Source organism: Diceros bicornis, chromosome 8 (genome assembly GCF_020826845.1).
Source record: "Diceros bicornis minor isolate mBicDic1 chromosome 8, mDicBic1.mat.cur, whole genome shotgun sequence".
Lineage (NCBI taxonomy): Eukaryota > Metazoa > Chordata > Mammalia > Perissodactyla > Rhinocerotidae > Diceros > Diceros bicornis.
The window spans coordinates 2,300,372-2,325,106 of record NC_080747.1 but is presented as its reverse complement, the minus strand read 5'-3'; the positions used below and the strand labels follow the sequence as shown (position 1 = coordinate 2,325,106).

The 24,735-nt window shown below is 39.5% G+C and overlaps 1 protein-coding gene across 3 annotated transcripts in view; it reads right to left on the bottom strand.

The window, feature by feature from the left end:
- GRK4 (G protein-coupled receptor kinase 4) overlaps positions 1-24,735 on the bottom strand; it is a 101,436-nt gene that overhangs the window by 63,078 nt on the left and 13,623 nt on the right. For 2 of the 3 annotated variants that reach the window (XM_058546619.1, XM_058546616.1), the window contains exons 2-3: positions 9,984-10,079; positions 799-911 (exon numbers count right to left, since the gene is read on the bottom strand). In XM_058546619.1, coding sequence (XP_058402602.1) covers positions 799-911; positions 9,984-10,079 — 209 coding nt within the window. The remainder of the gene's footprint in view (positions 1-798; positions 912-9,983; positions 10,080-24,735) is intronic. The other variant, XM_058546617.1, reaches the window with a different exon arrangement.

The following is a 24,735-nucleotide window of genomic DNA, read 5'->3' as shown; positions in this document are numbered from 1 at the left end:
TTCTGAAAAAATACATTATAAATACATACTTTTAAAAAGCTACGTCAGAGGAAAAAAGTGAAAAAAAACTCAATGATATAAGATAGTACTTTGCATATAATAAGTAGTCAATACATATTTGCTGATAGAACCAGGAGAGGCTAAAGCAGAGAGAAGAAGTGTCAAATCTTGGTACAAATAACTAAAAGCAAAAGAGCTTTTCTGTAAAATCTACCAATTTTCTACTATTAAGTTGCTTCTGAATTTCATAGTTTTGAAACTTCTAGGCTTGCCAGTGGTCTCTAAAGATTTAGAAACACAAAATTTTTTTACCCATAAGGAAATCACAATAAATATCAAACAGGATACATGAGTATGTTGGAAAACTTATAAATCATAGTAAATTCCATTCAATGTGATCATCCTTCTTACACTAACTTTATTCCTTCTATATGCTTCTGGGTTACAGCATTTTAAGTATATATTATGTGCTAGATGAAGGCAGGAAGGATACTTTCTAGGCGGCTGAACAGGTGTATTGTCTTAATTAGCTGTTCAACCTTCTTACAAATTCAAGCAGCATGTTTCAAAGTTATTCAGTAAGTACATGTGATTCTTCAACACTTGAGATGTCATTCTACATGAACTACCACCTTATACTACAGGGATTTCCGTACCAAGAAGATAACATGACACAAAGACAACTAGTTTATCCACCCTTACATCATCACCGAGGTCCAACTAAGAGAGATCTCATTTTAGTTTTAAATTTTAAAAAGCACAAGATTGGGTGGTTCAACCCTGAGATAAATCGCTTACCACTGCATCCAGGAATTCAATGCACCTCTTTAGATCACGTTTTGTATCACAGAATTGCCTGAAGAGAAGTCTTCCTATTGGCTGCCTGTCACAAAGACTACCATAATCCTTTTCTGGGTGAAGAAAGGGGATAAGAAACACACATATAATGGTTACAACTCAGAAAGTGCTTTTCCGAACCTTCCTGTTTTCACTTGATACAACAAAAGTCAAAAATGGTATTTGTAGTATTATTTTTTAAACCTCTTTTGTTTGCTAATTTAGACTGGGTCATCATGAATATTTAAAATACTCAGGCAGAGCCAAAGGTGGCTGGAAGAACTGATAAATACAGGTGGGTGCAGCCTGCCTGGAAATGTCCCTGCTCCCCTCCGAAAGGAAATCCTCAGGGCAGCAGCATTCCCTGGGAACTGAGTAGTCAGGATCACAGCAGAGGAGAAGGGGCAGGAAGAGAGCGAGTCTGTCCTCCCACTGCCCCACTCACCCCATGTGTTTGGTACAAATTACATGTATGTGAAATACACCACAGGAATAAACTAAATTAGATTTTCAAAAACTCTTTTTCATTTTGCTACATTTCTATACTTTCACAAGTTACAAATATTATATATGCTTAATGATTTTTTAACTGCTTTTTTTTTCTTTTCAGTGAAATAATATGTTGTATACCTTAACTTACCTTATCCCAAACCCTGATATTGTTTTGAGAACAAGGCACTAATATTTGGTCAAAGTGTCAAAAGGGATATAAAACAAAAATCTTATGTTCAAAATAGGTTAATTCAACTTCAGCAAGAAAATCAGTTGCTCCTTTAGCAGTGGCTCTGAACTTGAAATGAACTTTATGTTCAGGTACTCCTGAAGTGCTCTAAAGCTGAAGAATAAATGAAATTCATGAAAAGTAAGCAAGCCATAATAAATTCCTCAATTAAAAGGTTTATTAATGCCAAGTGATTCTAGGAATGTCAACAGTCCTGTTTTGGATCACTGAGTCTGCACATGGAAAGTAGAGGCGAGGACAGAAACATCTGGACTGCCAGTACACAACTGCTCGTACAACAAACACCAGCAACAGTTTTGCAAATATTCTACTACCCACTTTGTCCAATTTTGCTAGCACGTTTTATTTTAGGGATACTCATTAACTACATTTAAAAAATAAAAGACACAAAGCCGTCAAAAACTGATGTCTTTAAGAAGTTGAGAGTTTTTAATACTTTTCTCCCAAATTCAAAAGTTCAGAAATGTTTCCAGTTTCCAGCTGACAATAACAGATGGAGCATACAGGTCTGTCTCCCTTCTCTCCCAGATTCCCACTGAAATGACCAAAAGTTAAAACAAAAACAAAAGCACAACAAAAAGAATAAAACCCTAACATGGAAAAAGAATACAGGGCACCCTTAGGAGTCAGAAATTTGAAGATTACCTGGAACAGAGAAAGGTGATGGGGTTGGTTGTTAAAGGAACCATCAGCTGAAACCCCAGAGATATGCTGGGCCTCCTAAAGAAGCCCCTCCCACATATCTAGATCATGGGAGAATACAAGTGCAGAGTATGAAGGAAGAGACCAGCTCTGTGGTGACAAATGAATTTCAGCAACTCATTCAAATTCTGTCAAGTCCCTCCTTAGTGGTGAGGATACAACAATAGGACGTGAGCCCCATTCTCAGGGAACTCCCCTGAGGGGACAATGTGGAAGGAGGTAGCTAAGTGCAGCTGATGAGATAAACAGGTAGAAGGCAGTGCCATTCATGGAGACGAGAACCCATGAGCAGAGCCGGTGAGAGGAGTGGGGAGCAGGACAGTCCGGGCTAGGGCTTGAACTGTGGGCAACAAGGTCTGTATTGTGTAGGCAGCACTGGGGAAATCGATGTCCTCCGCTGATGGAGGAACAGAGAAGGGGCAGGCGGGGCCCCCATGAGCAGAGGAAGGGGCTGCCAAGCAGATGGCCAGAGTTAAATGTGTGCGGTGGGAGGCCCCTTTGGGACATACAGGGTTTACAAAGTGCTCTAGAGCTCAGGAGATCTGGGGAGGATGGCAGCACAAGTAAGGAGGAAGCCAGTGCAGTGGGTTAGGAGTGAACAGCCTGTCCAGGAAGCAAACATTACACTCTAAGTTAATCTGGCTTATCTGGTAAAGCCAAACATCTGAGCTTTGGAGGGGGAGGGAGGGGTATGTATTTCAGTTTGTTTTGCATTTTACATTTCTACCATTGATAAATAAATGGCAAGCAATAGGACATATTGGAGCACATGAGGAAGCCATTTGGGGTAAAACTAATTCGGCCTGAGTTTGCTTTTCCAACAGGGCCTGTTGCTTTTAAACATGCATTGTGGGGGCCAGCCCGGTGGCACAAGCAGTTAAGGGCGTGCGCTCTGCTGTGGCCGGTTCGGATCCCGGGCGCGCACTGATGCACCGCTTGTTAAGCCATGCTGTGGCGGTGTACCATATAAAGTAGAGGAGGATGGGCATGGGTGTTAGCTCAGGGCTAGTCTTCCTCACAAAAAAAAAATAATTAAAAAAATAAATAAACATGCATCGTGTATCTGCTTTGCTATGTCCCAAAGAGAAGAGTAAATGCCCTTAAGATAAGGATGCAAATTCCCCCACATTGGCATTTCCTTAAGGATAAGCATTTCTCCCTAGGCTAGGATTTGATTGCTACACTCATCCTGTAACCACCCAGCTGGAGACAACAGACCTGACACCAGCCACGTCCATCGAGACAGCAGACCTGCTCCCTGCTGTGTCCATCAATAGCTATTCTGGCAGGGCAATCTGGCAGGGCGATCTTGTGGCTATTGTAAAAGGGACATTACAATCCTATGTGATACATGCTCTTTGACGGTATAGAACCGCTCCGTACACCCCACTTCTTTGGTGCCCTTCCTTCCTTAGGGAATGAAGGCCCCAGGCTATGGTCCTCAAAAGTTGGCTCATAATAAACTCACCCCAATTTTTTTTTTTTTTGTGAGGAAGATCAGCCTTGAGCTAACATCCATGCTAATCCTCCTCTTTTTGCTGAGGAAGACCAGCTCTGAGCTAACATCTATTGCCAATCCTCCTCCTTTTTTTTTCCCCAAAGCCCCAGTGGATAGTTGTATGTCATAGTTGCACATCCTTCTAGTTGCTATATGTGGGACGTGGCCTCAGCATGGCCAGAGAAGCGGTGTGTCAGTGCGCGCCTGGGGTTCCGAACCCGGGTCGCCAGTAGCGGAGCACGCGCACTTAACCAAGCCACAGGGCCGGCCCCAAACTCACCCCAATTTTGATTTATAGATTGATTATGGGTTATTTACGTCAACACCATCCTCAGACACTTAAAAATACTTGCCTATTAGAGATAGAATCCATTCATGCTTTCCAAATTTATTTCTTGATTACCCTTAATTTCATCCAGAGCTCTAACTGATGGATCTGAGTCCTTACTTGTAAAGTCCTTACTTGTACAGGTTCTACAAGTCTTAACTTAGGTACAGCAGGAAGAATGTAAGATTATTTGTATTTTTTTAAGTTTATGTCCCAAGGCTCAGATATTATATAAATTTCTATCATAACTATAAAATCTTTGAGTAAATAATCACATGATGCAGGCCACATTTTCTGAAAGATCTTTAAAAACATAAAGACAGGGTAAGAGCTCTTTGGGTTTTTCTGGAAGGAAGCAGGGCAAAATCGAAGAGTATGAGGAGGTCTGAGATGTGGCCAGGTTATGTGCCGTGAGCCTCACACTCCTCTGGAAGATGAGCACACTGCACTCCGCCTCAGAGGGTTAGGTAAATGAAGAACTGAAGGGTCTCAGAGCACCATCTGGCAGAGCAGGTCGGTGATCAAGGTGAGTTTCAGATGTGTGGACAGGACAGTCCTGAAACATGACATGGAGCTACCAGGAATGTTCAGACTCAACAGCATTTATGTGGGCACCTCACAGGAGAATCTCTAATTTTACCCAGTCCACATGTTTTATATTGGCTCAGGGACAATAGCAAAAATGATGCATGGTTCCAAAAAGCCTTAATTCTAAAGTCTCCCACTTACATTTGGGTGGTAGGAACATAGGTGATTATTACTTTATTCAGTAAAGTTCTTTTTCTATTTCAAAATATTTCATCATGCACACAATCTCCTCCATCCAAAAAAAAAATCTGGCATATATAAACACAAATACTTTAAATTTGTTCTTTCTACCTTATCTGGCTCACAATTCTATTAATGATTTCACTTTTCCATGCATTATATTTCACATGTTACTAAAACTAAATACCATAAACCACAGAAATGTGTCACAAAATATGACATCTCAGAAGCAGCAGACAGCCTCTTCTGTCTCCTCATCAGAGGCCCTAGTCCTGAAGGAACCAAAAGATGCAGTCTCTTTTCTTTCGACCTCAGGGGCTACTCTGCAAACCATTCTCTGTTCCAGCCATGAACAACCGCCATGGCCCACAGGGAAGACAGGTTCACAGGGAGGGGACAAGCCCTGCTGCAGTGGACAGGGAGAACCAGAACCGAAGGCTTCTGGGTCCCAGCCCGCAAGTCAAAGAGTCAAAGGCCAGTCCCCAGAAGTGCTTTCCTGATCAGCAGTGTTGGAAAGGGAACCAGCTAACCGAGAGACTGTTTTTTTTAAGTGTACCAAACTCTGAGACAAGGATGAGTCACTTATCAGAAGCTATCTCTTAACAGTGATGCACCACGTAACAATGTTCGGTCTGCATAACATTAGTACCATAGAGCCTAGGTGTGTAGTGGGCTATACAATGATGAAATCGCCTAGAGACGCATTTCTCAGAACATATCCCTGTTGTTAAGCGACGCATGGCTGTGTTTTCAAAGTAATCTTCCTACAGAAAGAACACTAACTCAAAGTTTTATAGCTTGCTGATTCTCTATCATCCACAAACTCAGAACAACCAAAGGATGAAAATTTAAAAAACCCAAAATATGCTTACTATCACACTAAATACAATATATTGTAAACTAATACAGAAAATAAATGAAGAGCTCCATACAAAGTAAAGAGGATCTGAGTGGAAACATTGTTTTATTCAGTGAGAAAGTTCGGCCTATACATCTTTACTGAAACAACTCCTTCCAAGGTCATCAATTCATTCATTCATTCACTCACTCACTCACTTAACAAAACTGTGGCCAAGTACTGTTCTAGGGATGGACACAAACAAAGATTCTGAACTTATAGCCAAATCCAGTGGCTGCTCAACCTCTCTGATGTTGCTGACCATGCCCACCTGCCTGGAACCATCCTAGTCCCCAGTTCTCTTGACTCCTCCACTCTCCAGACTCAAGAGACCTGTCTGGCTGCTCCTTCTTGCTCTTCACTGAGCCATAACAGGAAGTGAGGTCCTCCAACGGCCAAGGGCCCTTCCCCTCTTCACTCTTTCTTTCGTCCCTAGGGAGATGTTATCCACTTCCAGTCTCGTGACTTCTAAATGCCATCTATACACAGATATCCCCCAGATTCCTATCCACAGCCCAGACTTCTCTGGGCTCTAAACATGAATGTACAGCTTCCATCCAAACAGGTTCCTACTGCTATGAGCCCTATCTCAGTGAATGGACAAGACCTGGAAGTCTTGTTAACACATTCCCCCTTCCTCACTCCCACATCGAGTTCTACTTCCTGAATATCTCCCGTAGTCATTCAATTCCATCACCACTATCCCAAACCAAGCTACAGTCATCTCTTGCCTGGACAACGGTAACAGTCTCCCACATGACCTTCCTGTCCCCACTCGTGACCCTCTCAATCTCATTCTTCACGCTGAAGCCTGGGAGACCCTTTGAAATGCAAATCTGATTACATTATTCCTCTGCTAAAAATCTGACCATGTCAACTTTCATAACTCTACTGAGACAAAAACCTTTACCAGGCCTACAAACCCCTGCCTCTCTGCTTTCATCTGATCCACTCTCTTCCTTCATCTTCGCTCCAGGAAAACTGGCCTTCATTAAGCCCCTGGAAACTGCCATGCTCCATCCCACTTTGGGGCCCTTGTACTTACCCAGCAGTCTGTACCTTTTTCTCCAAAGCCCTTACTACAATTTGTAATTATGTTTATTTCTGCAATTATTTATTTTATAACTATCTCTGCCAAGAAAATACAAGCTCCATGAGGGCAGAGATCATGTCTGTTTCTTAACCACTGTATTTCTAGTATCATACCCAGTCTTGGTATAAGCATGTAAATAAATGGTGACGTTTAAAAGTAAATTAATGGTGTTGTATACCTTAAACTTATACAATGTTATATCTCAAAATAAATAAATAAAAAGCATGAACTGGGAAAAAAAGTTAACTAATGGCACAGTCAATGTAATTTACTTCATTCTATGTACTAAAAAACTACCCCAAAGAATCAGAAGTATACTTAATTTATACGCAAATATAACAAAAATATAATTCTATGACCCTATGAATATATTTGATAGCATAAATAGTCCCAAAGAAAAGTTTACAATATCTTAAATATAATGCAAATATCAAATGATGGAATCAACTTCCATACTAATCACTTGGTGCTATATTCAGAAAAAATTACTATTTACACTATGGATCAAATATCAATTGGTCCAAAGAAACATGGCAAGTAAGCACATAAAAAGATGTTCAATATCATTAGTCACTGGGAAATACAAATCAAAACACAGTGAGATACCACTTCACACCCACTAGGATGACTATAATTAAAAAAAAAAAAGAAGAAAGAAAGAAAAAAAGTCTTGGCAAGGCTGTGAAAAAACTGGAATCCTCATACATTGCTGGTGACAATGTAAAATGGTGTATCCACTTTGGGAAACATTCTGACAGTTCCTCAAAAAGTTAAATAAAGAATTAGCATATTATCCAGCAATTCCAATTCTGGGTATATACACAAAAATTTGAAAGCAGGGACTCAAACAAATATTTATACACCAATGTTCCTAGCAGCATTATTCACAATAGCCAAAAGGTGGAAACAACCCAAATGTCCCTCAACAGATGAATGGATAAACAAAATGTAGGATATACATATAATATCCAAATTAATGCCACTGAACTTTACACTTAAAAATCGTAATTTTGGGGGCCAGCCCGGTGGTGTAGCGGTTAAGTGTGCACGCTCTGCTTCGGCAGCCCAGGGTTCGCCGGTTCAATCCTGGGCGTGGACCTATTTACCACTCATCAAGCCATGCTGAGGCGGTGTCCCACACAGAAGAGCTGCAACTCTACAGCTATGATACACAACTATGTACTGGGGCTTTGGGGAGGAAAAAAAGAAAAAGAGGAAGATTGGCAACAGATGTTAGTGCAGGGCCAATCTTCCTCAAAAAAAAAAATCGTAATTTTTGTTATGTATATTTTACCACAATAAAAAAAAAACTTGCACATGAATGTTCACAGCAGCATTATTCATAAAGTGTGATATATCCATACAGTGGAATATTATTTGCCAACAAAAAGGAATTAAGTACTGATTCATGCTACAGCATGGATAAATCTTGAAAACACTGTGTTAAGTGAAAGAAGCCAGTCACAGAAGAACACATAGTGTATGATTCCCATTTATATGAAATGTCCAGAACAGGCAAATCTACAGAGACAGAATGTAGATTAGTGGTTACCTACGGCTGGAGGTTGGGGAAGGGAATGAGGAGTGACTGCCAATTGGTATGGGGTTTCTTTTTGGGGTGACGAAAATGTAAAATTGATTGTGGTGATGGCTGCACAACTCCGTGAATGTAAATTAAATTGAATTGTACACTTTAAATAGGTGAATTGTGTGGCATGTTAATTATATCTCAATAAAGCTGCTATATTAAAAACATAATGTGGTTAAAACAACTGGATATGTCTTTGGGGGGAAAAATGCTACCTCCCACTTTATACTATCTGAAGTTTGTTTGTTTGTTTGTTTGTTTGTTTGTTTATTTTGCTGAGGAAGATTTGCCCTGAGCTAACATGTGCTGCCAATCTTCCTCTATTTTGTATGTGGGTTGTTGCCACAGCATGGCTGACGAGCAGAGTAGGTCCGCACCCGGGATCCAAACCTGCAAACCCGAAGCAAAGTGCGTGGAACTTAATCACTACACCACAGGGCCAGCCCTGAAATTAATTTTGATAGTTCAAAGATTTAAGCCTTCTTAAAAAGGATCTATAATAGTACTAAAGAAAAGATGGATTGATTCTGTAAAATAATATTTCAGTAAAGGTGTCTTCCCTAAGTATAACAAAGTTCAGAAGCTAAGAAGAAAATGATTGATATATTTGTCTATATAAAAATTGAAACCTCTGTGTGGAAAAAAATATTTTAAGCCAAAAGGCAAAAAGCAGAAATATAAAATATACTCACATTGAATATAAAAGGATAACTTCTTTCACATATAATATAAAGAGCTTTTACAAATGAATTAAAAAAAATTGAAAAAACCCAACGAAAATGCTCTTCATCCATAACTAAAAGGAGACCATTTTTCAAATTACAGTTTAGTAAAGATTAAAAATATTGATAACAACCAGTGTTAGCAAGGTTATAGGAAAAGAGAATTTGTCATATACTGTTGGCAGGAAGGTAAATTGATACAACCTTTTTGAAAGGTAATTTGACAACATTAAAATTTTGAACACACATATCTTTTGAACTGAAAATCATATCTTTAAAATAATACAATTATGATTGCCCTATAGACATGGTTCGACATCTGACCTCCTGTGCTCACCTCAGGACTTGTAGCTAGCTCTCATTCTTTATAGCTGCAGAGTATTCCATTACACTGAGCTATCATATTTTTATTTGACTAATCCTTTCCTGAAGTTATCAATAATTCTTGTCCATATGCATAGAGAACTGTCTGGAAGGAGACTGAGAAATGGTTAACAGTGTTCACTTCCAGAGAGGATGATTGGCTGGGTCATGGGTGGAGGAAATTTTACTATATTACTCTTCTGTTCTATATAGAACAATGAGTATATATTACTTCCTAAAAAATGTTTTTAATGGAAAAGTCAATAGCCATATACTTTATAACTACAGATTAGAAAAGCTACAGAGTTTTTTTCCTGGGAAGAATCATGAAGATATAAGGAGAATCTATTATATAATTTTTGAAACAAATAAGGAAGTCAAGAAAGAATAACATCTAACCAATGGTACAATGCCAGACGTGACCTCCAGGCACCGTTTACTCACCAATGGAATGTCTAAGCTCGCTGCACTGGCTGACAGGGGGCAGCTTCAGCATCTCCCTCCATTTTTTACTACGACCACTTTTTTTGCCATATCCTCCTAAACTTGAAAAAAAAAAGGCATTTATTTAATGGTCAGAAATCTCTAAATTATAACAACTACTTCCACTAATGTATTCTATTTGAGTAGTTTGGGTACCTATGATGAATGAAAATACAAACTTATAATAATTTTTCTTGTCTGAAAGGCAGCTTGATGAAGAGAAAACTCCCAAGTGATGCAATCTGTCACTGGCTCTGTCATTTAGAAACCATGTGACCCTGACTTTCTGTAAGTAGCTCTCCTGAGCCTAAGTTTCCAAACTTGTAAACAAGACCTAATATAACCTATCACACAGGGCTGCTTACAAATATCTGTTCAGTAAGTATTTATTGAGCACCTATTATGCACCAAACACCTTCAAAGTGCAGGAAGCACAATGGTAAAAGAGACAAAGTCCCTCCCCTCCATTCTAGTGAGGGAAAGAGATTAAAAATCAGTTAGTGATAAGTGATAAGAAAAAAACTAGCCAATAATAATGTGATAAACGGTATGAAACAGAATCCAGCAAGGCAAAGCTGGAGGGTGCTATTTAGGCCAAGGTGGGATCAGAGAAGGCCTCTCTGCAGGGTCTCGCTTAGGCAGAACCTGAAGGATGTGAGGGAGCCAGCGTGAGACAAAATGGTGGAAAAAGCTATTACATAATATTTTAGAAAGATCTTTTTAAATAAGCGCCTTTTTTAAAAAAATTTAACTCAGAGAAATTAAAACCTTCAGTTTTAAGCATTCCAAGGAGCCAAAATTTTACTGAATTTTATCCAAGAAAAAACATCACAGTTTTGGCTGATGACTAAAAGACTCCAGGACTATTGGGAAGAATAGGGAAATCAGGAGTAAGGTCATGTCCCACTGGGAAATAATGAACTCTGTCTTAAATATGGTGAGTTTGGAAAATTGTGGGAGGAAGACATCTGGAAGATGGACAGACTGTCACGGGCTCAGGAGAGAAGGCTTGGCTAGAGGTATGGATTTGACAGTAGTCTGCCAAACAGATAATGATTGAAGATCCAAGGGCTTCTTCCTTAGCTTTCTTTTTGCTCCTCTACTCCCCCCATTTCAGCTGAGATTAGGAGCTCTAGACTTATATCCCACTGCCCAGATGTCCCAGAGCACCTCAAGGTCAACATGTTTAATAAGACTCATCACCTTCCCCCTCAAGTCTAGTCCTTTCTCCATACTAGGAATCCTGCCAACAAATTACCATCTGCCAGGCAAATGAAGCAGGAAACTGGGGCATTATCTAATTCTATCTCCTAAGTGCCTCATTCATTTATTCAGAAGGCATTTGCTGCTGAAGTCCCGTGTGCTTGGCACCGTCCAGACACCAGGAACACAGTGGAGAGTCAAGGTGGCCGGCCCTGCCTTCAGAGGCATTCCCATCCCTCCTCTCCTTGCCTGCTCTACTGTCCTCTTTCACTCCAGGGTCATCACTCTCTTCAATCTCTCTTCTAATTGGCTTTCCCTTCCAGACCCTTCTCCACACCACCTCCCAGGGTCACCTTCCTAAAATGCAAATACAAGCTCACTTCTCCGCTGCTTACAGCTCTTGAAGGTCTCCCGGAGTCTAAGGATGAGGTGAGAATAAAGTGCAGCTCTGCCTAACATCGTCCTACAGGTACACCATGCTCAAGCCACACTATTTACAAAAGTCCAACAGAAGGAAGGGCAGGTTCCAGGAATCACAATTGCCTGGACTGTCGCTCTGGCATTGTTAATACAGGTAAATCTCTACTCAGCTCAAGGAAAACCACTTCCACGAGGCCTGCCCTGCCTTTCGTACGGAGATGCGGCACTCTTTCGTCTTCACGCCCTCTGCATCTTGAAAACATCTTTATTAAATCTCAATGGGGGCAGGTTCTAGGCTCACGGTCTTATTCCCATTGTATCTCTAGCACACAAACAAATGATTGAGGGGATGGATAAATGCACCTCCAGGTGCCCAGTGCACCAAGAGCACACAGCAGACACTAAAGGAATGTTCACTAACTTTGAGTAGACCTGAAAAAACTGGAGATGCTGACTATAGGGAATGGGTCAGAGACAGAGATGAAATTATTAAGGGCCAGGAGGAGGAGAGGATTTATTGAGCACATAGTATGTGCCAGGCACCATCCTAGGAGCTCCACATGTGTTGACTCATTTAATCATCCCTACCTGGTGATGTACATACTACTACTGCTCCCTTTCCTCAGATAAGGGACTGAAACAAAGAGGTTAAACAACTGTTCAATGCCACACAACTAGTGAGAGTAGAACCAAGATAGAAACTCAAGTCTGCCTTGAAGCAATAAGGTATAAACAAAGTGTTTTTAAAAAGTGCAAAAACATTTAAAATAAATATTTGTCATAAACACATTTAGAAATTAAAGAATGTTGTGAAATAAAAATAATAGTAAACTAAACTCCCAAAATGTCAGAAATAGTTATCGTGATAGCTAAAAAAACAAGTAGCCCTCATTAGCATTTACGACAAGCCAGTCTACTCTCACTAAATCCTTCCATCAACCCTACAAGGTGAGTGCTATTGCTCTGCTCTTGTCACAATATCAGTTTTACAGGTGAGGAAACTAAGACACATGTATGTGTCATAATTTTCCCAAAGCGTTATAGCCAGTAAACAGAAAAGCTGGAATCTGAACCCAAATAATCACACTGGACAAATAGGGACATCACCTTTGTCACAACAGCTCAGTTTTTCTATCAATAATCAGGACCACCAAGATAAATGTATAATATGAGAAGGAACTGGACTGAGTGACTCTCTGGTCTACAAATTCTGCTGGATGTTAAAGGGCTTGTGACTTAGTTTTCTACTATGAATGCCACAATTATTTTTATAACATATTTTGTGATATTATACATCATCCCCAGTCCTAGACCCACCAGAAGCAACCACAATCATGAATTTAGTGTGTATTATTCCAATCTATTTATAAATATTTGTGTTGTGTAGCCATGAACAATACGTTATTGTTTTAGAACGATATTCTTAATCTGGGATCCAGGGGCAGATATCAAGGTGTCCCTGAATTTGGATGGCAAAAGAAAATCACCTTTATTTTCACTAACTTCTAAGTAAAATTCATCATTTCCTTCAGCCATAAATGTAGGCAAGAGTGCAATATTATTAGCAGTACCTGTGACTTTATCACCTGGAGAATTCAAATTTTCATGTCCCATCGAAGATGTTGGAGATAACTCAAAATATCATTTACGCTCACACTACCTTGAAATCACAAACAGGTGCCATACAGACGCAGCACAGCAGCCAGACCGTGTACAAGTGCTCGTTTGATGCGGCCAACCAGCTCCCAGCCAATCTGTGCCTGGTAGTTAATTGTTCCGACCCTGAACAGCCAGGTCCTGCACTCTCACGTGGGTGATCTGGCTATTTTATTCTCTACGAATCCCCACAACTGTGTTGATGGACACATGGAAGCAGGTGTGTCAAAGGCCACCCCACAGTTTACAATTCCCATCAAACTGAGCAACGAGAGCCTTCACTCTGATAGATCTTTAAAAGATAACGTAACTTTGAATTGTCTGTATTTTAAATGTGTTTTCTTGTTATAATGCCCTAGTAACAAAGCACTTATAAGACAAATCCATTAAAATTTTTTTATAATTATTTCAATATAATTGGCTTCCTTTATAGTAATATGTATTTTATTTTATTTAGATTAAGAAACCCTATTCTAAAGGTTGTTGAATTAACAGGAATGGTGTGTTACTGTATACATCACTCCACAATTTGATTTTTATCACACAGCTCAGTCCATTTTGACAGACTGTGCACTCTCCCAGTCAGGTTCCCTGCTGCTCCTCCCCTTCCCCCAGCCTCATGACCTTTTGCCCTCCTTGATCCATGATCCAGAAAGCTCTTCCTCAGCAAAGTCAGATCTCTCACTTCCTCAGGTCTTTATTTCTGGTCACCCACTCTAAACTTTCATGTCTCCCCACTCTGTGTCCAACCCTTAGTATCTGCCTTCTCTGCTTTATTATTTCTTCTTGGCCCTTATCACTATCTACCATGCAATCTATTTTACATATCTTGTGGACGGCCTGTCTCCCCACTTAAACTCCTGGAAGAGAGGGGTTTTATCTGTGTTATTCATAGCTGTATCCCTGATAACTAGATGAGTGCCTGTCATAAAATAGGCATTCAATCAATATTTGTTGAATGAGTGAATGAATGAATTTGTTTTAATTGTTTTTGTTACGTGCCATCAAGTCAGCTCTGATTCCTGGCGACCCTGTGAACGAGTGACCTCCACAGTGTCCCGTCCCCTGTGAACGGGGCATGTCCACAGCGTCCCGTCCCCGGCAAACGAGTGATGTCCACAGCGTCCCGTCCCCTGTGAATGAGTGATATGCCCAGTGTCCTGTCCTCAACAGCCCTTCTCAGCTCCTGTAGACTCCTGCCTATGGCTTCCTTTATGGAGTCACTCCATCTCATATTTGGTCTTCCTCTTTTCCTGCTGCCTTCTACTTTTCCCAGCATTACTGTCTTTTCCAAAGAATCCTGCCTTCTCATGATGTGCCCAAAGTAGGACAGCTTCAGTTTTATTATTTTTGCCTCCAGCAATAATCCTGGCTTAATTTGCTCTAGGACCCACTTATTTGTCTTGCTGGCAGTCCAGTTGGAGCTCTCCTCCAACACTGTATTTCAAATGAATCAATTCTTTTCCTGTTAGCCTTCTTCACTGTCCAGCTTTCGCATCCACACAAAGTAACTGGTAATACGATGGAGAAGATAATCTTTGCCTTAGTCTCTAATGACGCTTTCTTACACTTAATCTTTCTTAATTCTTTCATTGCTGCCCTTCTGAATCTCAGTCTTCTCTTGATTTCTCGGCTGTCGTCTCCATTTAAGTTGATGACTGAACCAACGTAAACAAAATATTTAACAATTTCAAAGTCTTCATTGTCTACATTAAAGTTGTGTAGTTCTTCTGTTGTCATGATTTTTCTCTTTTTGATGTTCAAATGCAGTCCTGCTTTGGCACTTTCTTCTTTCACTTTCGTCAGAAGTGGTTTCAAGTCATTGCTGCTTTCTGCCAGCAAGATGGTGCCAGGTGCATATCTTAGACTGCTGATATTTCTTCCACCAGTTTTCACTCCTCCTTAATCTGAGTCTAGCACAGCTTTTTGTATGATATGTTCTGCATACAAATTAAACACATGAGGAGATAAAATGCACCCTTGTCTGACACCTTTGCCTATAGAAAAGCATTCTGTCTCTCCATACTCTGTCCTAACAGTGGCTTCTTGTCCACAATACAGGTTACACATTAGGACGATCAAGTGCTGAGGCACGCCCATTTCTTTCAGAGCAGCCCGTAGCTTTTCAGGATCCATGCAAAGGCTTTACTGTAGCCTGTAAAACACAGACTAACCTTCTTCTGAAATTCTTTGGAGCACTCCAGCAGCCACCAAATAATCACAATTACATCTTGTGTGCCTCTCCCTTTTCGAGATCCAGCTTGGACATCAGGCATTTCTTGCCCCACACAAGGTACAAGCCTTTGCTGCAGCACCTTGAGCTTCACTTTGCTGGCCTGGGAAATTAGAGCAGTGGCCCTGTAGCTACCACACTCCTTGGCATCTCCTTTCTTGGGAGATGCGGATGTATAGTGAATGTTTCCAGTCTGTATGCCATTGTTTTGTTTTCCAGATTTGCTGGCATATTCTTGTTAGGATTTTGACAAATTCGGTCTCTGTGGCTTGAAGTAATTTTATCAATATCCCATCTACTCCTGGTGACTTACTTCTTCCCAGTACTTTCAGGGCAGCTCTCACTCCACTTTCTAGAATTATAGATTCTTCCTCATAGGAATCTCCTTCAAAGGAATCTGTCATCCTTTGATATCCTCTGTATAGGTCTTCACCTTCCCTTTATTTTCTCCTGATCAGATAGTGTGCTTCCCTGTTGGTCATTTGGCATTCCTAATCTAGATTTAAATTTCCCTTTGATTTCTCAAATCTTCTGCAAGAGACCTCTCATTCCTTCTTTCTTGTTGTTCAATTCTTTTTTTTGAGGAAGAGTTGCCCTGAGCTAACATCTGTTGCCAACCTTCCTCTTTTTTGCTGAAGATTGGCCCTGGGCTAACATCCGTTCCCATCTTCCTCTACTTTGTATGGGATGCTGCCACAACATGGCTTGACAAGCGGTGTGTCAGTCTGAGCCCGGGATCTGAAACTGCAAACCCTGGGCTGCTGAAGAAGAGCGCGTGAACTTAACTGCTACGCCACCGGGCTGGCCCCTCTTTTTTGCAAGGGCCATTACAGTAGTTCTCTTTATCTCTACGTGGTAGCCGTGTTCAGGATTCTAAGCCTATTTTTGTCACCTTTTACTTTTGCTTCTCACCTGTCCTGAACAATTTTTAGTGTTTCTTACGTATTCCATCTTGATTTTTCTTTTCTTTTACTTCAGTCATTGTCTTTTTGCATCTTCCTTAATATCATTGCTGGTTTCAGTCCATACTTCTTCTGGTGGTCAGTCAATTAAGTTCAACAACGCAAATCTGATTTTATATGGACTTTTAATTAATTGGGAATGTTGTTTATGTTATATTTTGGCACTAAGATTCTTTCAGTGCTCTTCTTCTGCTTTACCCTGATATTTGATGTTGTGTTAATTACTCTTTAGCAATTTACTGTATAAATATTCTATTTATCCATTTCCTATTGATGGACATTTAATCTTTCTAGTTTCCACCATTACAAAGAATGTTATAGCAAACATTCTGATAAATGTCTCCTTTACCACGATTTCTGCAGGGTACAGGCCCAGAAGTGGAGTTCTTGAGTCTTGGGTATGTGATTTTTCAACGTTAATAGATACTATTTAATTGTTCTCCAAAGTGGTTGTAATTTACTATGATTACTTAAAACATACCATACATACTGGGTGTAATTCCCTTGACAGGAGCAACTCAGAATTACTTTTCACATGTAACATAAGTCTGTAGAGTCAAAATGAGACATATTCTCTTCCGTCAGAATATGGCTTGAAGAAGAGCTCCATGGAGAGCAGAGGCTGTGACTTAGCCAAGCAGGCTTAGTTCACTTTCTTCCTAAAGTCAGCTACAACTACGGGGCCAACCACAGGGTTCCGGGTAGTCTTTAATCTTCCCAACTTCTTATCATATCCAGAGAGTTGCAGATACAAACATGATGGCGAGAATCAGGCCATTAGGACGTTAGGGTTCATGTTCAGCAGAAGGCCTCTCAAAGGCATGCCGTGGTCACTGAATTCACATCTGCAGCCCATCCCACTGCAGGTTCAATCAGGGATGTTAAGAGTCAGAAGAAGAGGAAGGAGCAGTACAGAGCTATGTGTGGCAGAGACCATTCTTGTCTGCCACAATCTACACTTCACTTCTTCCAGAGTAGCTGAGTATGGCTGGCCCGCCACACTGCATTCACAGTCTCCCCCGCAGGTATGGCTGTGTGACTAGGTCCTTGCCAAGTGAATGTGTGTAGAAGGGACACATGAGCCTCCCAGGCCTGGTGGAAAAATCTTCCTACAGGCATGACTCCCTGTGCTCTTTCCCCATAAGCAGGCTAGAAAAACGATAATAAGCACGGCAGCCCTGGAAGCCACCTGCTGAAGCTGGCAGAGCTGCCATCAGCCTCAGTTCCACATGGCTGAACCAAAAGCACTGCTGCCAAACTGTACCATCTGCCTGGACTTTAGAGAAAAGAACTTCTACTTGGTTGGAGATTACACTTGGGGTCTACATGTTACATCAGTTTAGCCTACCCTAAAGTAACAGGCTATGCTTTGATGATGAACAGGATAGCTCTAGCATGGGACGTGGAGTCTTATAAGATAAAAATGAATATGGCTTGATTTATCAGGAAATAAGGTTTTGACCAACACATTCCCCACCAACTTACCTACAGTAGCAATATCACTTTTCAACTCAAAAGACAGTTAAGAACTAGGAAGAAAAAGAACCTCTGCAAAGCACAAAGTGAGTGGTAAAGTCAACACACTAAAACTCATTCACTTTAAATATTTCTCTCTACTCTCTTCTTGCTTGCATGGCTTCTGAGAAGTCAGATGTAATTCCTATCTTTGCTCCTCTAGAGATAAGTTGTTTTTTTCCTCTGGCTTCTTTTACAATTTTTTCTTCATCTTTGATTTCCTGAACTTTGAATATGATATGCCTAATTTTTTTTTTTTTTTTGTATTTATCCTGTTTGGTGTTTTCTGAGCTTCACAGATCTGTGGTTTGGCATCTGACATTAATTTGGGGAAAGTCTCAGTCATTATTGCTTCAAATATTTCTTCTGCTCCTTTCTTTCTTCTCCTTCTGGTATTGCAATTGCACTTATACCTCGCTTTATTGAACTTCACTTTATTGCACTTCTCAGATATTGCATTTTTTACAAGACCCTCCACCAGCAAAAAGATTACAACTTGCTGAAGGCTCAGATGATGGTTAGCTTATTTTTTTCAGCTTTAAAAGTTTTATTAATTCACTTAAAAAATAAATCCATTACATGTTAGCATAAATACCCATAACAATATAACCAGGTTTTCCAAAACAAAAGCCATTTTAGCAAGGAGAGTGGCATTGTTTTACTTTTTTATTTTTCCAGAAACCTATAAACCAGTTTGCTTTTTATTGTTTTTCATTAAAATTTTTTGCTTTTTAATTTTGTTGAGGTCAAAATAGTTTATAACACTGTGAAATTTCAGTTGTGCATTATTATTTGTCAGTACCATATAAATGTGCCCCTTGACCCCTTATGACCACCCCCAACTCCCTTGCCATCTCGTAAACACTAATCTGTTCTCTTTGTCCATTTGTTAATTTTCTACATATGAGGGAAATCATATGCTATTTGTCTTTCTCTCTCTGGCTTATTTCACTTAACATAAAACCCTCAAGGTCCACCCATGTTGTTGTGAATGGGACAGTTTTTTTTTTAATTTTTATTTATTTATTTATTTCCCCCCCCCAAAGCCCCAGTAGATAGTTGTATGTCATAGCTGCACATCCTTCCAGTTGCTGTACGTGGGACGTGGCCTCAGCATGGCCGGAGAAGCGGCGCGTCAGTGCGCGCCTGGGATCCGAACCCGGGCCGCCAGCAGCGGAGCATGCGCACTTAACTGCTAAGCCAATTTTTTCATTTTTATGGCTGAATAGTATTCCTTTGTATATATATATACCACATCTTCTTTATCCATTCATCAGTTGATGGGCACTTGGGTTGCTTCCACATCTTGGCTATGGTGAATAATGCTGCAATGAACATAGGGATGCATAAGTCTCTTTCAATTGTTGATTTCAATTTCCATCGATAAATACCCAGTAGTGGGATAGCTGGGTCATATGGTAGTTCTATTTTTAATTTTTTGAGGAATCTCCATCCTGTTTTCCATAGTGGTTGCACCAGTTTGCATTCCACCAGCACAGTGTATGAGGGTTCCCTTTTCTCCACATCCTCTCCAACATTTGTTATTTTTTGTCTTGGCAATTATAGCCATTCTAACAGGTGTGAGGTGATATCTCAGTGTAGTTTTGATTTGCATTTCCCTGATGATTAGTGATATTGAACATCTTTTCATGTGCCTATTGCCCATCTGCGTATCTTCCTTGGAAAAATGTCTGTTCATATCCTCTGCCCATTTTTTGATCAGGTAGTTTTTTGTTGTTGTTGAGTGGTGTGAATTCTTTATATAGTGTGGAGATTAACCCTTTGTTGGATATATGATTTGCAAATATTTTCTCCCAGTTGGTGGATTGTCTTTTATTTTTGTTCCTCATTTCCTTTGCTGTGCAGAAGCTCTTTAGTCTGATGAAGTCCCACTTGTCTATTTTTTCTTTTGTTTCCCTTGTCTGAGTACACATGGTATTCGAAAAGATAATTCTAAGACCGATGTCCAAGAGGGTGCTGCCTATATTTTCTTCTAGGAGTTTTATGATTTCACGTCTTACCTTCACGTCTTTAAACCATTTTGAGTTAATTTTTGTGTATGGTGAAAGAAAATACTCTACTTTCATTCTTTTGCATGTGGCTGTGCAGTTTTCCCAACACTATTTATTTATTTATTTATTTATTTATTTATTTATTTTTGGTGAGGAAGATTGGTCCTGAGCTAACATCCGTTGCCAATCCTCCTCTTTTTGCTGAGGAAGATTAGCCCTGAGATAACATCAGTGCCCCTCTTCCTCTATTTTGTATATGGGATGAAACAACAGCATGGCTTGATGAGCGGTACATACGTCTGCACCCGGGATCCAAACCCACAAACCTCAGGCTGCCAAAGTAGAGCGTGCGAATTCAACCGCTATGCCACTGGGCCATCCCCCCAACACAATTTATTGAAGTGACTTTCCTTTCTCCATTTTATGTTCTTAGCTCCTTTGTCAAAGATTAGCTGTCCATAAATGTGTGGTTTTATTTCTGGGCTTTGAATTCTGTTCCATTGATCTGTGTGTCTGGCTTTGTACCAGTACCATGCTGTTTTCATTACTATAGCTTTGTAGTATATTTTGAAGTCAGGGATTATGATGCCTCCAGCTGTGTTCTTTTTTCTCAGGATTCTGTTAGCTATTCGGGGTCTTTTGTTGCCCCATATGAATTTTAGGATTCTATTTCTGTGAAGAATGTCATTGGGATTCTGATTGGGATTGCACTGAATCTGTAGATTGCTTTAGGTTGTATGGACATTTTAACTATGTTTATTCTTCCAATCCATGTGCATGGAATATCTTTCCATTTCTTTATGTCATTGTCAATTTATTTCAATAATGTCTTATAGTTTTCATTGTGTAGGTCTTTCACCTCTTTGGTTAAATTTCTTCCTAGATATTTTATTCTTTTTGTTGTAGTTGTAAGTGGGATTGTATTCTTGACTCCTCTTTCTGTTAGTTTGTTATTAGAGTAAGAAATGCCACTGATTTTTCTAAGTTGATTTTGTACCCTGCAAATCTGCTGTAGTTGTTGATGATTTCTAATAGTTTCCAGATGGATTCTTTAGGGTTTTCTATATTTAACATCATGTTGTCTGCAAAGAGGAGGAGCTTCACTTCTTCATTGCCAATTTGGATACCGTTTATTTCTTTTTCTTGCCTAATTGCTCTGGCCAAAACCTCCAGTACTATGTTGAATAATAGTGGCGAGAGTGGGCACTCTTGTCTTTTTCCTGTTCTCAGAGGGATGGCTTTCAGTTTTTCCCCTTTGAGTGTGATGTTGGCTGTGGGTTTGTCATATATGGCCTTTGCTATGTTGAGGTACTTTCCTTCTATACCCATTTTATTGAGAGTTTTTATCATAAATCGATGTTGGATCTTGTCAAATGCTTTCTATGCATCTATTGAGATGATCGTGTGGTTTTTATTCCTCATTTTGTTAATTTGGTGTATCACACTGATTGCTCTGTGGATGTTGAATCACCTGTGTCCCTGGTCTAAATCCCACTTGATCGTGGTGTATGATCTTTTTAATGTATTGTCATATTCAGTTTGCCAATATTTTGTTGAGGATTTTTGCATCTATGTTCATCAGTGATGTTGTCCTGTAATTTTCCTTCTTTGTTTTGTCATTGTCTGGCTTTGGGATCAGGGTGATGTTGGCCTCGTAAAATGTGTTAGGAAGTGTTCCATCTTCTTCAATTTTTTGAAATAGTTTGAGAAGGGTAGGTATTAAATCTTTGAATGTTTGGTAGAATTCTCCAGAGAAGCCATCTGGTCCTGGACTTTTATTCTGGAGGAGGTATTTGATTATTGTTTCAGTCTCTTTACTTGTGATTGATCTATTCAGATTCTCTATTTCTTCTTGATTCAGTTTTGGGAGGTTGTATGAGTCTAAGAATTTATCCATTTCTTCTAGATTGTCCAATTTGTTGGCATATAGTTTTTCATAGTATTCTCTTACAATCCTTTGTATTTCTGTGGTATCCATTGTAATTTCTCCTCTTTCATTTCTAATTTTATTTATTTGAAATTTCTCTCTTTTTGTCCTAGTGAGTCTGGCTAAGTGTTTGTCAATTTTGTTTATCTTCTCAAAGAACCAGCTTTTTGTTTCATTGATCCTTTCTACTGTTTTTTTGGTTTCAATTTCATTTATTTGTGCTCTAATTTTTATTATTTCCCTCCTTCTGCTGACTTTGGGCTTTATTTGTTCTTCTTTTTCTAGCTCTGTTGGTGTAGTTCAAGATGGCTTGAGATTTTTCTTGTTTGTTAAGTTGGGCCTGTATTGCTATGAATTTCCCTCTTAGGACCAATTTTGCTGCATCCCACATGAGTTGGTATGGTGTCTTTTCATATTTATTTGTCTCCAGCTATTTTTTTATTTCTCCTTTAATTTCTTCAATGATCCATTGGCTGTTCAATAGCATGCTGTTTAGTCTCCACCTATTTATGACTTTCTCAACTTTTTTCTTGTAGTTGATTTCTAGTTTCATAGCATTATGGTTGGAAAAGATGATTGATATGGTTTCAATCTTCTTAAATTTATTGAGGCTTGCCTTGTTTCCCCACATATGGTCTATCCTTGAGAATGTTCCATGTGCACTTCAGAAGAATGTGTAATCTGTTGTGTTTGGATGGAGTATTCTATATATATCTATTAAAGTCCATCTGGTCTAGTTTTTCATTTAATTCCACTATTTCCTTACTGAACTTCTGTCTGGATGATCTATCCATTGATGTAAGTGGTGTGCCAAGGTCCCCTACTATTATTGTATTGTTGTTAATATCTCCTTTTACATCTGTTAATAGTTGCTTTATGTACTTCGGTGCTGCTGCATTGGGTGCACACACATTTATAAGTGTTACGTCTTCTTGGTGGAGTGTCACTTTTATCATTATATACTGCCCCTCTGTCTCTTATTGCCTGTTTTATCATGAAATCTACTTTGTCTGATATAAGTATGGCAGTACCTGCTTTCTTTTGTTTGCCATTAGCTTGGAGTATTTTCTTCCATCCCTTCACTCTGAGCCTGTGTTTGTCTTTAGAGCTGTGTTTCCTGGAGGCAGCATATTGTTGGGTATTGTTTTTTAATCCATCTAGCCACTTGTCTTTTGATTGGAGAATTCAATCCATTTACAGTTAGAGTGATTATTGATATATAAGGGCTTAATGCTGCCATTTTATCACTTGTTTTCCCATTATTCTGTATTTCCCGTTTCTCATCCCATGTATTTCGGACTGCCAATTCAGTTTGATAGTTCTCTATGATGGTTTTCTCATTGTTTATCATGTGTCTCTGTTCTGATTGTTTGTTTAGTGGTTACCACGAGGTTTGTACAAAAAATCTTATAGATAAGATAGTCCATTTTTTGATAGCCTCTTAGTTCCTTAGTCTAAGGTGGTTTCATCCCTTTCCTCTTCCCCTTCTAAGTTATTGTTGTCACGACTTATTCCATTTTGTGTTGTGAGTTTGTGGTTAAAATAAGAGATTATAGTTATTTTTGATGTTTTCTTTCCCTTTGTCTTTAATGTTAAAATTGTTTGCTAGCCTGTTCTGATAGAGAGTTGCAATTTTCTGATTTTGTCTGCCTATTTATCTCCTTGCTCAAGGCTTTGTAAACTCCTTTTCTTTTTCAGGTATGAGGGCCTTCTTGGTCATTTCTTGGGGGTGGGGGGTCTTGTGGCCATGAACTCCCTCAGCTTTTGTCTATCTGGGAAAGTTTTTATTTCTCCATCATATCTGAAGGATATTTTTCCTGGCTAGAGTATTCTTGACTGAAAGTTTTTGTCTTTCAGAATTTTGAATATGTCATTCCACTCTCTCCTAACCTGTAAGCTTTCTGGTGAGAAATTCGATGAAACCCTGATAGGAGTTCCTTTGTATGTTATTTTCTTCTGACTTGCTGCCGTTAATATTTTTTCTTTGCCATTGACACTTTGCCAGTTTTACTAATATGTGCCTTGGAGAAGTCTTTTTACATTGATGTAATTAGGAGTTCTATTAGCTTCTTTTACTGACAATTCCAGCTCCTTCCCCAGGTTTGGGAAGTTCTCAGCTATTATTTCTTTGAACACACTTTCTGCTCCTTTCTCACTCTTTACTCCCTCTGGAATAACTATAATCCTTATGTTGCATTTCCTAATTTAGTCGGATACTTCTTGGAGAATTTCTTCATTTCTTTTTAGTGTTAGTTCTGTCTCCTCCTCCATCTGAAGCATTTCTATATTTCTGTCCTCCAAGTTGCTAATTCTGTCCTCCATAATATCAGCTGTTATTCAAGGACTCCAGACTTTTCTTTATCTCATTCATTGTGTGTTTCATCTCTAACGTTTCTGATTGGTTTTTCTTTACGGTTTCAGTTTCTTTTGTGAAGAATCCTCTCTGTTCATTAATTTTGTTTTTTATTTCGTTCAACTGCCTTTCTGAATTCTCTTGTAACTCACTGAGTTTTTTTATGATAGCTATTTTGAATTCTCTGTCATTTAGACTTAAATTTCTGTGGCTTCAGGATTGATTTCTGGGTGCCAGTCATTTTCCTTGTGGTCTGGAGTATTAATATATTTCTTCATAGTACTTGATGGGGTGGATTTATGCCTTCGCAAAGTGGTAGTTTCTGGTCGCAGATTCCACCTGCCGCCACTGGGGAAGAGGGGGCAGGAGCTGTGTATTCTGACCCTGCCGCAATCCCTGGCATCTGTGCCTGTCCTTTGGAATCTATGTTGA